Source organism: Scardinius erythrophthalmus (assembly GCF_964197995.2).
Source record: "Scardinius erythrophthalmus genome assembly, chromosome: 7".
Classification (NCBI taxonomy): Eukaryota; Metazoa; Chordata; class Actinopteri; order Cypriniformes; family Leuciscidae; genus Scardinius; species Scardinius erythrophthalmus.
The window spans coordinates 11,796,042-11,811,763 of record NC_138227.1 but is presented as its reverse complement, the minus strand read 5'-3'; the positions used below and the strand labels follow the sequence as shown (position 1 = coordinate 11,811,763).

The 15,722-nt window shown below is 37.3% G+C and overlaps 1 protein-coding gene across 1 annotated transcript in view; it reads right to left on the bottom strand.

The window, feature by feature from the left end:
• strn4 (striatin, calmodulin binding protein 4) overlaps positions 1 to 15,515 on the bottom strand; it is a 28,078-nt gene extending 12,563 nt beyond the window's left edge. Inside the window, exons 1-9 of the mRNA XM_081371473.1 lie at positions 15,012 to 15,515; positions 5,070 to 5,173; positions 4,252 to 4,328; positions 4,006 to 4,084; positions 3,726 to 3,911; positions 2,169 to 2,343; positions 1,930 to 2,086; positions 1,475 to 1,576; positions 369 to 487 (exon numbers count right to left, since the gene is read on the bottom strand). Of these exons, the coding sequence (XP_081227599.1) occupies positions 369 to 487; positions 1,475 to 1,576; positions 1,930 to 2,086; positions 2,169 to 2,343; positions 3,726 to 3,911; positions 4,006 to 4,084; positions 4,252 to 4,328; positions 5,070 to 5,173; positions 15,012 to 15,494 (1,482 nt within the window). The 5' untranslated portion in view covers positions 15,495 to 15,515. The remainder of the gene's footprint in view (positions 1 to 368; positions 488 to 1,474; positions 1,577 to 1,929; positions 2,087 to 2,168; positions 2,344 to 3,725; positions 3,912 to 4,005; positions 4,085 to 4,251; positions 4,329 to 5,069; positions 5,174 to 15,011) is intronic.
• Positions 15,516 to 15,722: the final 207 nt, after the last annotated feature.

Below are 15,722 nucleotides of genomic sequence, written 5' to 3'. Positions count from 1 at the left end.
GGGAGATTTTAACTGATTTGCGGGCATCAGGGAGCCGCTATCAATATGCGGGAGACTCCCGGAACTTCCGGGAGACTTGGGATGTCTGTAAATACCTTATTTAGGTATTCATTTCAAAGGGCACTACTACTACACCAAAAGTAGTAGTACTTTAAATGAATATAGTTAAGTGAGAACTGAATCTGAGGTTTTCTGACACTTAATTGTAATCAAAAGAAAATGTATTGTAGTTTAAATTTATATTAAATGCAATAAGCTGAACTTTAGAGTGCGTTTTTGACCCACTTAAGTACATCTTTAACATGCAGCACACACTTTAATGCTTAAAAACACTTGTGTGGGGAGGAGACATGACTTATAACACTAACGTCAATGGTGAGGTCATTGTCGTTGGCAACAGTAAGGTCAGCCAGCTCTCCGAGGTTCATATCTCCTCCTCCAACCGCATCCAGAATGAAGACATCAGATGAGAAGCCAAGAGCGCCCCCTTGAGCACAGACACACACACAACAATTAACATGCTGAAATTCGAATATTAAAAAATGTAGTTGTTTATAGCAACACTGAATATGGCTGTGGTTAATTTGTCAATTACAATTATGCCAGTATTATAATGTTGTCTCTGGACACTAAAACACATTTTTATTTGAAAAAATGGTGACAGAGTTAGAAACTCCAAATCATTAACACAAGCATTTCTGTTTTAAATCTTTTGAACTGTCCATTTCAATGACTAGAGATTGAAATAAAAAGATTGTGCGATAATAATGCATAATCATTTAAGGTCTCACTGTGCATTCTACATTTTTATTTTTAAAGAAAATACAAATAAATAAATGACTAATTACTGTTATAGATATAAAATATATAAAATTAAAATGGGTAAATTAAATAATATAATGTAACAATATAATACAACACAACATAATATAATATGCTAAATAATATATAATATAATATAATGCAATACAATCTGGAAAAATGCCTCAGTTTTTAACCATAATGTTTTTGACTTCATGCATTAAATATAAAAATAAAAAATTTGCAACAATGATAGTCTGTTTGAATAAAGATTACGCAGATAAAATACATAAAAAAATAATAATTATTTTTAATAATTAATAATAATAATAAATTAATAATAATTATCCAAGATGTATTTGACATTTTAAAGAAAGAATATTTACTTATAAGAACTGCTATACTGATAAAGAAAACATGATTGAATAATATCTCTGAGATTGTATATAATAATAAAAAATAATATAATAATATTTAATGTATTTAATATTTTTAATATTGGCAACCATGAATGTTTGGTTTAGTAATGAAAATTTTAAATAATTCAAATGAATGAATAAATAAATTGATGAATTGATTGAGTAATTCAATAGTTGACCTTTTTTTTTTAAGCTTTTTTGTATTTCCAAAGGTGATCAGTTTGGGATTGAGAAAGCCGGATGGCTTTTCTTACCCTCACTGGAGCGTGCCTGTCCCGGGATAGAAGGAGGTGGAGTGGGTTTGGGAGGAAAATCTGACATAATGCCTTGCAATTTGTTCCGGCGGTTCTCTGAACCTGGGCAGAGGAAGTGAGAGGAGTAAACAAACCAGACGACAGCAGAAAAACAAAATCAACCATTCATCCTGTGGTATGATGACATGTTTGGAAGAAGTGAAGGGAATATCAAGGGAAACAAACAAGCGTGCAGTGAAGTGAAACGTGAAAACAAAATGGTGGCCCCGTCAACAGATTTTATCAACAGGAAGTTACAAACAAAAGCAAATTAAAAGAAAACAATGAGCGGTCACAGCATGACGATAAAGGGAAACCCTCACACATCCACTATCAAAAATACAATGCAAGAATGAGGAGCTGTCGAGTAGTACATCTCCCAATTTCCCGAAAAATGAACATATGAGCCTCTATACCTAATTCACGACCGTCTCCAGATATGCGAGATTCTCCCGCACCTTCCCCTTCCTCTCCTGAGGCCAAGAAATCAAACTCGCCCAGGGCGTCCTCAGAATCATCTTCATCATCCTCGTCCTCAGGGTCAAGATCTGTGGTCATGGGCTCTCCGCCCATCTACATGCGTACAGACCAAACGCTATTAGCAACAAAACAGGATCTGTGCGTGTGCGCCTTATCTTCATGTAAACACTCTGACCTTGCTCCTGGACTTTTTGTTTTTGCGCCCATCAATGCAGTCTGTAGTCATGCCCTGGAAGTCTTCTTCTTCATCACTGTCATCCTCATCGTCGTCCTCACAGCCACGAAGGAAAGGAATTTTATCCAGGACAGAGCTGTCCATCCGTTCTTTAGAACTCTCTTTCCCCGCACGCCTGTCAGAGAGAAATTTGATTGCAGAACATGATTGCAGAAACTAGTTTCAAAACTGGCTTCCCAAACACTGTACCATATTAGAAACACCCCTCTCAAGTGTCTGGTGGCTTATCACTTGTATTAAAATAAGCAACGGCAATATACAATCCTCAGTTAGGAGTTATATTTATTATGGACAGGTAGCAAGACATGTACAGCATTATCTTAACAATATCCTGCCAAACAACACAAGACAAAGTGCAGTTAAAGGTGTGTTTATAGCAACACTGAGAAACTGTATGAAATCTGATCAAATAAAACAAATAAGCATTACAAAAAATTGGTTAAAATAAATAAAGCAACACAAAAAATAGAAAAAAAAAAACCTCACTTATTGCATAAATAGATTTTTTTCTACTTATCAAATGTATTTGAGTTTAAAGGGGTCATGGCATAAGAAATCAAATTTGCATTGATCTTTAGACATTAGAGGTTCTGCAAGTTTCAAAACGTCCTCCTGAATATAAATATAAGCATTGATTTCATGAAGCCCCAAAAATGGCTTGTTTGGATATTGCGGGATCTGTAACTTCACACGGGCAAATACATTTGCATATACCAGCCTCCAGAGCAAGACATCGACGAATAGTTATACATCATCGCACATAGCCACTGGCTTTCAGTCGCTTAACGTATGACACTTGCCAACACTGGATGTGAGCGTTGCTTCAAAAGCAAATTGCCGCTGTCTACACTGATACAGTACACAGACACGCATTCAGTTTCTGACATGCTTCACACACTTGAGTCTGTCGACAACAGGACAAAATGGAAGAGTGAAAGAGCGTCTAGTTTAAACAGCTTGTTTATGTCTCTGTCCACCTTCAGAATACTAGCGTTGGAAACAAGTGAATGGTATTTTAATGGCATCTTAATGGCATCGTTGGCATGACGTTAATGGCATGACGCGTTGAAGGATTAAAAGTTTGTTCGGAGCATTTGGTTTTGAAAACGAGGAACAGTGTAATTGACAGTTCGCAAAGAAACTTTTGTTGAAAGATGAAGCAGCCAACCGATCTTACAGCAGCTGCATCACAAACTTTAAGTAAATGATTTCATAATGCTTTTTAAATTACGTTTGTAAATGGCTAATGTTTTCAAAACACTTGTAATAGCTCGTGGGCGTTAATACTGTTTCCTATGCAATGACGTTAGATCGCAGAATGTGTGATTTCAGAGAGCACTATTTAACATCAGAAAAAAATTATCCTAAGAGTCTCCTAAAAGTTTTCCAAGAGATTCCTCAATCCTTAAGGACTACTTCATCTGTACACAAACACTTACTGGGCCTTATTTTTACACTGACTTAAATTTGAGATGTCAAAACGCATGTTGTTCTAACCGTTTGATCTGCTCTTCTATCTGGCGCACTAGTAGTGATTCTCCTCCTCCGTGAGGTTCTGGTTCTGCAGGCGGTTCATTGGGAGGAGGCCCGTTCGCCTCTGGACTATTGCGACCCAACAGGGAACGAACCCGTTTGGAGCGCATGTCCAAGATGGTGTCGGAGTATCCCACCTCCTCCAGGTACCTGCTCATTAACACACAAAAACACCACATGCACAGCGTCAGCAAAACATTTTGACAAATACATTTGAGAATTAATGCAAACAAAACACACTGACTTGCGCAATAACTGCCGGCCCTCCTTCCAAGGCATCTGATTGGTTGGCTCAGAGTCTGAATCTGCAGGCCCATTGGGTACTGTGAGAAACAGAATGATGTCACTAAACACAAAGAAAACATAACCAACAGCATACAGTATTTATTCTAATGAATCTGGGTATGATTAATATGTTTTGGAATATGTGAATTTGACCATGTTTCATAGCATGTGTATGTGTTTGATAGGTTTGTTTCTAGGTTGTTACTTGGTTCAGCTTCGGTCTCTGGCTTCTTCTCTCCAGGGCTCTGATCAGTGCCACTTTTCAGCTTCTGATGTTTGGACCTGGGATCAAAATAATGAGAATATAAATGAATAACATCATACAAACTCACGGAAACATCTTCAGATCTCGCAATGAGATCGGTGCAGCGTCTTCTCTCAAACAATTAAACAGAACAAAAAAAATAAACACAATACAACAAAAACACAATAGAACGTAAAAGAAAAGAAAACCAAAAAAACAGAAAACAAAACATAACAAAAAGAATGAAACAAAACAAAAATAAATGAGAGAAGAAAAAATTAACAAAACAAAAACAGATTGAAAATACAAAACAAAAACAATAGAACATAAAACAAAACTAGAACAAAAAAACTAAACAAAAAAAAGAATAAAACAAAACAAAAATGTGAACAAAAACAGAACCAAAAACATAAGAACTAAACAAAAACACAATAAAACATAACAAAAAAACTGAACAAAACAAAAACAATGAAAAAAAAAATACAAAACAAAAACAGAACAAAACAGAAAACAAAACAATAAAACATAAAAAGACAAAAAAATAATAAACAAACTGAACAGAACAAAAAAAGAATACATGAACAAAAACAGAACAGAACAAAAACACAACAAAACAACAGAAACAAAATACATTAAAATGGACAAAAACAAAATCCAAAACAAGAACAAAAAAAAAAAACACAACAGAGCATAACACAAAAGAAGAGTGGTTTCACATTATACCGGGAGCTGAAGAAGCTCGTCTGTGTGTGTGTGTGTGTGTGTGTGTGTGGGCTCACCTCTCCTGTTTCAGAGCGTATTCCAGCATCTTGATTCGCCTCACCAGATCCTGCTTCATGTTCTCCTGACCTTTCCTCTCACCCTGCAGAAACGCCACCTGAGCCTGAGACAGCACAGGAAGACAGACAGACAGAGAGAGAAAGACAAAGATATAAATATGGTACATATTCAAACCAGATACATCTGAGAGAAAATGAAAGGTTATATGCTGGAGCACCGTGATTGCACCACCACCAATGACATTCTGAGGGCAACGGTTAACTAAAGGCCTGCAATTCCACAAGCTTTATTTTCGATGGCTCCTGACCGAGCACCGACCAGAGTCATGAAAGACAAATATGTTGACGGAAAAGAGACTATAAAACCCAAAACCATTCATTTCCCAGTCAGCTGTGGTTTAGAAGAGAGAGAACGAGGCCTTAATCGCCCCCTAGAGTCCACCGTAAAACCCACATCAATTAGAGATGCCAAGTTACAAACAAAGTCAGCTGTGTTCAGGCCAGAGAATTTCGTTTTTTTTTTGTAAATGAAGCATCCTTTAACCAGTTTTGCATGCGTCTCTATTACAAATGACAAGACGTGCTAGTTACGGCCCAGTGAGTCTATGCTTTCAGGTAAATACATAAATGTCTAATAGTGATTTGTGTTGGTCAGCAGCACACAGTCATATTCTTGTGTTCAGTCACACACCCCCACACCATCAGTGGACCTCACACAACAGAACTGTATAGGCGTTGGACTCTACCACATACTAAATTATTGAATAATAATACCTTTAAAAAAGGTTTTTTCACCCAAAAATGAAAAATGAATTACTCACACAAGTTCTTCCAAACCTATAAGTCTTTCGTTTATCTTCAGGACACAAATGAAGATCTTTTTTGATGAAATCTGAGAGCTTACTGTCTCTTCATTGACAGGCTACGCAACTACCACTTTCAAGCCCCAGAAAGATAGTAAAGACATCATTAAACTAATCCATGTGTCTCCAGTGGTTTAACCTCAATTTTATGAAGCGAGTGCTTTGTTTGAAAAAAATTAAATAAATAAATGTACCACTTTATTTACAAAATTTTAATCTCCCATGAGCATTGTCTTTATTACCTTTCTGGAGCTTGAAGTGGTGGTTTCATTCTCAGCTGTAAATATGGAGGGACAGAAAGCTCTCAGATTTAATTAAAGAGATCTTCATTTGTGTTCTGAAGATGAACAGAAGTCTTATGGGTTTGGAACAACATGAGGGTGAGTAATTAATGACAGAATTTTCATGTTTATTTATGAATTCATAATTATAAATAAAATATAAATAACTATATTAATCATTGTTAAAAATCACACTGATAATGTACAACATTTTATAAATTTGAGTATCTGATGATTAAAAATATTACATATTATAATATACAGTATATTATTATATATTATAATATAAATATTTATTATATTATAAATACCACTACTAAAATTATTAAAATAATACTACTTTATATTATTTATAGATTAATAACTATAAAAAAAAAAAAATATATATATATATATATATAATTGTTTTATTTATATATATATATATATATATATATATATATATATAATGTATAGATTAATAACTAATATATAGCTGTTACTATTGTTGTTGCTAATGTAAAACATTATAAATAAATCTGTTGATTTAAATAAAAATATGATTAATAACTATTTAATGAATACCACCATTACCCATAATAAAACAACATATTAAACTATTACAACATTAATACTTACTATTATTTATAGATCTAAGATTAATAAATATAGAACCAATATAAATAGCTATAATTATTGTTGTTGTTAAAATTCTATTTTTATAGTAAGGAATTATAAATGTTGATTTAAATAAAAATATGTATTTTATTATATAATGAACACCACCACTATATTTATAATTATTAATATTATTTATTTATAACAAAATTTACATTTATACAAGTATGTTTTTATTGTGAGAAATCTTTTTAGCAAGCAAGCCTATCTTGACTTGTGTTTAAGCTCAATGTGGAAAAACTTCAAAATGCTTTACTCCTATAATCCAGATTTTTTTTTTTTGCCCAAAACAGGGACACTTCCAGCCTGATCTTCTTTTAATATCTTTATGTAGGCCGTGTCAAGCCATATATAACATTTGTTCAAAATCACTCCCTGTCTCCAAGGCTGACTTGCAGGAAAAGTAAAGCATGACAAGTTGGCACAGGTCTTCATGGAGACCGACTCGCTGCAGTTGCCATGGAGTGGGCAGGAAACCTGTTATGGCAGGTCTTTGGAGCACTTTGACATTTTCACAAAGGCAAGTAATTGCCCATGTTTTCGGCCTTTGAAACTGGGATACTTGTCACACAATGGCTGTGCATCTGACATAATTGACAATCAAGGAAATAGACTGCTTTGGGAATTACACATCGCAATCTATACCTATCATCACAATATAATTAGGGCGTTTTCACACCTGAAAGTCAAGCTCCGAACCAAAGTTGATGTTGATACATTCAGTTAGTTTTGGTATCACATTGCAATTATGCGAGCGCACTAAAGAACTTTACATGTCGTACTTGCGTCCTGTCGTCATCATCTATATGGGCTGCATCTTGACATTGATTGGTTTGTAAACGGACGTGCGTCTTACGTCAGCGTGTTGTCAATTCGGCGGGTAACTTTTAGCCTGGCAAGCCAGACCTACATCAAGATGTTAGGTCTGGCAACTCACCATAGACACGGCTCAATCCGAGGGGCGGGATAAATGGCTGTCTTTCAAATTCCCTCTGCACGCAATAGGACAGCGCTTCAACCAACCAGAGCGTTTTCCCAACAGCGGAGCTAACGTTAGTTGATAGATTCAACTTTTGAATCTGGCCGGCAAAACTACAAACACATCTTCCTTTTTTAAGAATGACTTAAGTGCCGCTCTATGCTCTTTTCTCAAAGAAAAACGTAACTCCAAGTCCTCCAGAGTCGCGGCCAAAGCCGATTCGAAAGACTGTTCTCCAGCAGCAGAAGCCATTCTTTGTTTTCAAGTAGCAGGGAACCGTCGCAACTCTGTCGTCATTATGTTAAGCCCGCCCCCCCTACTCTATACACGATGTGATTGGCCTGACTCAATTAGGTTTTTACAGCTCCGAAAGTCAACGGAGAGTTGCTAGACTACCCTGGCTGCAAAATAAATTTTGCTGCCGCTAGGGTGCATCTAGATTTCTAGGCTAGGTAACTTTGACAAGAATGAATGAATGAACAGACGCATATCGTTGCCACTATACTTTTATTATGGCATTACTCCCTGCTGCACCAATTATAGTCAAGGCTAGTAGTTCAAATTTGCCAAATGAACGTTCTCGTTGTGCGAAGATTTTAGCGTCGCCACCAGGACAAATATATGTATGTGTGTGTGTGTGTGTGCCTGTGGGCAGGACTGACAGATCTGCACATAAATATTCTTCTTCAGCTGTTTAGGCTACGCGGGAACCACCGGAACTTCCTGTAAATTGTCTGAAAGTCCGAACCATACAGAAAATGCTTTCACACTAGAAACGAACCAAACCATTGTTCAATTTGATCCGGACCGAGTCTACCTCTTTTCGTCGGACCAAATTTCGTCTGTTTGGTCCGGGGGAGGTTTCACACCTGTAATTTTGATTCAGACCAAACTGAGAAGTCAGAAAATCCGGACCAAACAAGGTAGGTGTGAAAGGGCCCTAGTCTCATCACTAGCAGAAAGGGAAATATCATACATATGATCGCTTGGAAAAGTCAGAGACATGTCCAGCTACCAAGCTCAGTTCTGTGGTGTTGTGCTGCAACCAAAAAAACTATGTTTTTGGTCACTGAAGGTTTAGGAAGGGGCCGGTACTACCACACAGACACATTTATTAGTCCTCTTGTGACTTCCTGTGGGTGGGAACAGGTCAAGGGCACATACACACTCTCTCTCTCCACATTAGTATCCCTTTGAGACTCACTCCAACAAATAGAGCAGCAGACTTTTTCTGGGATGAGCCTTTTTAAGAGTATATGAACCCATTTGAAGTCTTTTATTACGTGTTTTTATACCACTTCTTTGGCCTTCAGTTAAATGCAAAAAGAGGTTCTATTGACAATGTAATATTATATTGACATTAAGGGAGTTGACAGAGGTGAAGATGCAATTGTTTTGTTTGTTTTCCTACTACATGGACAAAATGTGAGCTGCCATTATTATAGGGGTTAATATCATTTTGTGTTGGCTACAGTGAAAAACAAAAACAAAGAAGAAGAATAGAGGACAAAATCCAAAAGTGAATCATAGAGACTGTTAGGGTTGGGCAATAAACAATATCGTATTGAGTGAGATAACATTGACATCGATGATTGTCGAACCCTAAGAAGGATTGTGTCCAAACAACACAGAATAAGTGACAGCAAACCTCCAACATTCATCCTGAAGATCACGTTTCCACAAAACGGACCACAGAAGCCAACAAATGTGAGGCAGTGAGAAAGATGGTGTTATGATCATAGTGTGGAGCACCAAGATGAACTTCATCCTCTTCCCTGGTCAGCAATTTCTGCAGTGTATTAATCTTCTGTAGTTTCTCTACTGTAGGCAGTTTTGGAGAGAAGACTGTGAAGCAGATTCCCTCCTTCAACATCTCTGGAGCAACTAGATGTTCTAATCGACGACATTCAAATGGAGACTATTCAAATGTTGCATCAATCTATTCTATTTTAATAAGGTTGGGAAGCTGTATTAAAGGCAATTTTTGGCAAAACACCTTAAAGGATTAGTTCACCCCAAAACGAAAATTTCCTAATAATTTACTCACCCCAATGCCATCCAAGATATCCATGTCTTTCTTTCCTCAGTGGGAGAGAAATTATGTTTTTTGAGGAAAACATTTCTGGATTTTTCTTCTAACAATGGACTTCATTGGTTACCATCGTTTTTGAAGGGATAGTTCACCCAAAAATGAAAATTCTGTCATCATTTACTCTCCCATTTACTCTGAACACAAAAGAAGATATTTTGAAGAAAGTCGGTAACCAAACGACTGATGGACCCCATTGACTTCCATAGTAAGAAAAAATATATATACTATGGATGTCAATGGGGACCAGCAACTGTTTAATTACCAACCTTCTTTAAAATATCTTCTTTTGGGTGAACTATCCCTTTAAGTCCAAATCAATGCAGTTTCAAAAGTCTTTGAAGTGTTTAAACGGTATGTACACGATCACAGCTGAAGAAGAGGTTGTTATATAGCGAAACGATAGGTCATTTTCAAAAAAAAAATTATAATTTATATTAAAATTTCAACGTGATGACGTAGTTCCCTGTCCGTTTGTTGATCAGCTCAATCTGAACTATTGAAGGTAAAAAGTCTATAAATTATAAAAAAATTTTGAAAATTACCTATTGTTTCACTAGATAACAAACTCTTTTTCAGCTGTGATCGCGTACAGCCCGTTTAAACACTTCAAAGACTTTTGAAACTGCATTGATTTGGACTTAAAAACGATGGTAACCAATGAAGTCCATTGTTAGAAGAAAAATCCAGAAATGTTTTCCTCAAAAAACATAATTTCTCTCCCACTGAGGAAAGAAAGACATGGATATCTTGGATGGCATTGGGGTGAGTAAATTATTAGGACATTTTCATTTTGGGGTGAACTAATCCTTTAATAAAGAAATATGGCCTTTTTCCCCAGGTGTTCACATTATTTTGTATGTACATTTGATGTTGTTGCAGCACCTCTCTTCCCAGTCTGTCAGTAATGCTGTTTAATTCCAGTCTCTATGAAGCCCCTACATCCTTCCAATGTGCTCTGGTTGGTTGACTAGACCAGTGTGTTGTGATTGGCCAACTACTTTGAAGACGTTTCAGAAATGTCATACCCCTTACCATAACTATGAGTTTCAAAACACTATAACTCAACTCAACCAGGCCTCGTCCCCTTTATTTTGTGTATATGCCTTGGGTGGGAATTATGATTAGGAACATTTTGACGTGTTCGTTCCTGGAAGAAAACTCAAGACTACAAAGGAGGCGTTTCGGGGAGTTCAGAAACAGTGTGCACTGATATAGAGAATAACTGCTTTTGGAGTGACTTTGCGCTTTGTAACTCTGCAGACCTTTTTCATGCCCAAACATCAACATTACACTAAAGAAATGTAAAAAAGCATATTATAAAATCGCTAGTTTCAGTCCTTGATTCTGATTGGTTGAGACGCGTTTGAAGCCGTTGTAAATTACTCAAACACACACCTGTGATTACCACATTACATTAGTGTTACTGCGCAACTGAAATTTGTGATTCTTTGTTGCTGCATGTGTTGCTTAGCAACCTCTTTGGAACTACATTGTTTGGCGGAGGAATAAATGTGTTATAACCACTGATCTATATAGAATGACATTATATAGATCAGTGGTTATAACGTTATATTTGTTTATGCTGGTGTTTATTTTGTGAATAAAATAAATATTAAAATGAATATTCTCATGTAGTAACCGTTTTATAAAAGCAATAAGCCCCGCGAAGCTGTGTTTTACAGTGGATTTAGAACAGCTAAGGGGCGTTGTTAGGCGCGACGCAGAGCTCCTCTTTAATATCATTTATTTATTTTGTACTAGTTTTTATTTAATTTCAGTAAGTAATTTCTCATTTTTCTAGCATTTCTAATTTTCGTTTCGTTTAAAACTTTTATCTAATACTTATATTTTACAGTTTTAGTTAACAATGATAACCCTGGCTGCTACAGAGGACGCCATTCCTGAACTATCCTGTCCTGCCCATAGACTGTAAAGAAAGATGGACGACGCCCCTTCGCTCTCTTCCATTAGTGAGAACTGAAGCCGCCAGTGTCCCGATATGGCGCTGACATAATGGAACTTGAGTCTGCACAGTAGCGATATCGGGACCAGACCTGCGCAGTAGTGTGCAGGAAGTAAAGCCGCGAAATCAACGCTCCGCCCTCACTCTCGCAGAATGCACTCTCCCTGAGTGCACTTTTTTAAAAATTGATTGCAGTAAAACAAGAGGCTTGTTAAAATAAAGTAAATACAATCTCCTCAGTCCTCCAAAGATCCCGAAAAAAATGTCCGTTGGTGCTTCAGTGACTACTTCGCTCAGAGAACCTGTCAATCATGACGTTATACCACCGTTTTTATAGCATCACGTAACTAACTAAAAACCAACTTATTTTTGAAACAGACACTTGAACTTACATTAGCGTGATAAAAAACAACAGCAAATGAAAGAAACCACCTTTGGAAAAAAGATATTTGAAGTGTAATTTAATTGTTTAGTTGGTCTCACGTCCCGTTGAATAACACGGGGAGGCGGGGCTCATGACCTATACTAGGACCAGTCACCGGGGGGCAATCGAGATGTTTCGGCTTCACTTTTCAGGGCTTGTGCGGCACGCTTGGTCCTGCCTGTCACAAAAGAAACAAAATAGCACAGGTGTCCCACATAAAAACATCAGGGAACATGATGTCCCATGGCAGGGCAAACCAGCCACTGTCACACTACAACTGTCCCGTACCACACTTTTTATAGGCCAAGTCAAAAACAACGTGTGTGGGACATGGAAAACCAAGCAGTTGGTCCCTGAAGCCTGTGCACATTTCCATGGGCATGTCCAGAAGAGGCCTGGCAGAAGAACACACACAAGTTGTCCATGAGAGCCACAGGGCCTGTCCTATTATAGCACACACTGGCAACTCCTTATGTAATCTACTACAGGCACTGTTTGAATGGGGTCACTTAATCGCTAAGCTTTTTCTCAGGCCAAGATCTGCTGCAAACTAGGCCAGGGGAGTCCGACTCAAAAAAAAAAAAAAGACAGTTTAAGCACATTTTATTGGAAGCAAATCCCTAATCCTAGGTTGAAATCTTTTTTTTTCTCTCTAATATGTTCTTGATGTGAGTACAAGCTTTTCTAATACATTTTATGTTTCCAGGTTCCACATAAAATAACTAGAGCCATACATCTTTCACGTATTGTAATGTAATACATGTAAGTAACAGCATTAAATTACAAAATTGCATTAAATTACAAAATTGCTTTGACATCTCCTGTGCTAGACGCACAGATCGGCTCTCTTGGGACTGAAAAAAGCACTTGCTTTAATTCTCCAGCCGGACTGCATTACGTCATGTCTTGGACAGAAGCTACACAATTTACAAAAGAAGTAGCAGTCAATAGGTCATGTGACATTAATGTCAATTAATAGAACATTTATTTGGAATTTAAATTTCAAATAAATGTCGGGAGCTCCTGAACTGCCTATATTCTATTAGCTTGCACTTAATGCCACGGATGAGAAAGATATAAGACGATAAAAGAAAACCATGTTAATAGTGCAGGATATTAAGTGTATTGTATTGTACAGCATAGATTTTATCGAGAATAAATCATGTGCATCAGTCTGCTATTTTATTCCAACCGTTACTTCTGCTCGGAGGCTTCCATAAATATTTAGTTAATACGTAGAGTTACGCGTCAACTAAGTTTAATGGTGCAATGCAAAAATATTTAGTAGTGCATAAGTTGAAACTTAGTGCCAATATAAGTCGTAGATGGTGCAACTGGCCCCAGTTATTTTAGTGAATCGAACTACTATTGCGATCAGTATTCGAATTTCTATAAAGCTTTTTCCACCATGGAATAAAAAAAATAAAAAAATAAAAAAGGTAATAGGGACTTTTTATCTTGCAATATTGTATTGGGGAATTTTATATGGGGAAAACGTCAGAATTGCTAGTTATAAACTCAGGGTTGTGTGAAATAAAGTCAGAATTGTGAGATATAGGCTAAACTAGGAATGAGATATATTTAATAATGAGATATAAACTCTCAGTTGCAAAAAAAAAAAATCTGAATTGCTAGTAATAAATTTGAGATTGTGAGAAAGTCACAATTATGAGATATAAACTCACAATTAAGAGAAAAAGGGTCAGAATTGTGAGATAAAAAGTAAAAATAACTCATTATTTTTAATAAAATTATACATTTAAAAACACTTAGGTCTCCAGTAAGTCGAAGAGTTCAGTGAATTAACCAAACTGACTCACTGAACCGCAGTGTATTCCTTTCGTCATGTTCGACTATAAAATGGACCAAGTAGCCAACTAATTATGTTACTGCTTTTTTTTTTAGTAAATCCAACCAATTGCACGACCAGTTTAGTTCAATTCCCACACGAATGGCTCCGTTGAGCCTTTTTAACTGAATCAAAAGCATACAACAACACCAGTGTAATTCGTCCGAGTATCGGATGACTCTTTTGTGCCGGTTCTTTTTAAAGAATCAAAACACATACCAACGAGTTGGGTTTCAGTTCTTGAAATCTTTTAACTCACTTTCCAAACCACAAGTTGGTCAAAACTGTTACTGTGTTCGGCTATATCATCACGTTTGATTTAAATCAGCATAGTAACTGAATTGGTTGTTCATATGACAAAGTGTAGGCTACTAGATATGCACTAACGTTGATTTATTTTGTGTGATTTTTTTTAATGATATTATATTACATAGTTTTATATTGAATAAATACGACCAATCTCATAATTGGACAACAGACTGTGGCAGCAATAAATACAATAAGAATACTTTTTTCCTCATTTCTCAAAAAGTAACGTTACTACAACAGCACTACGGAACTAGAATCGTTTAGATGAATCGGAACCAGAATCGACTCCTTTCCTTAGGTGGGTATGGCTATTCAACAAAAGGACAACATTTCACAGTTAAATCTGCTACTGTTTCAATGAATAACAACAGAGGAATACTTAAATCCCAAAACTACGCCTGATCAACAATAAGCAGGCGATCGTGACTTCTCCTGCGTCTTATCTGTAACGTGAAATGTGCTCTTCCTCAAGGAATATCCGTCTGCAAGAGACCAAAACAAGCGATTAAAGAAACGCTGTTTTACCCTCAGCTCGTCTCGTTCGGCCTCCCAGCGATATTTCTCGGCTTGAAAGCGGCCCCATTCGAACTGGATGAAATGTAAGATCCCGGGCAACGAGAGGCCCGCTTCCCCGTCCTGCGGATCTCGCGGCTGGGAAGACCCAGCCATCGGCCCGGACACGGCGGCGGCTGCTGCGATGGGAGCCGGACCGAGCACAGCCTTCGGCCCGTTCGGATTGCGCCCCGCTCCGCTTCCTGCGGGGCTCTGGTTCGTTCCTCCAGCCACCCCGCCGGATCTTTCCGCCTCCATCAGAGCGTTCGAGCTGTCGCCGGAGCCAGGAGGTGGAAATACAGAAGAATATGCCACCCCGTTGTTTGAAGTCTCCAACGAAGCCCTCTCCCGTTTTCCTGCCCGATACAGATAGACGAGCGAGTACTCATACACACGGGAAAGTGCCAAATAGTGATCCACTTCAACCACTGAATGGCTGCAAACGCTCCTCCCCATGGGTTATTAAACAGGCATCCGCAAGGGGGCGTTTTGCGGCTCCTAAATAAAAATGAAAATATACAAAACTGCAGGATTTACGATGCTTGGAGACGAGAAATAGAGCCGCTACAACGTATAATCGTTTAAATCTATTGAGTAGAAAGAATTGTGGCTCACCAACAAGTAAAAATCACCTCAGCAATCCATACATTTTTTGGGAGTCAAAAGTGCAGTCATCACAAAGAC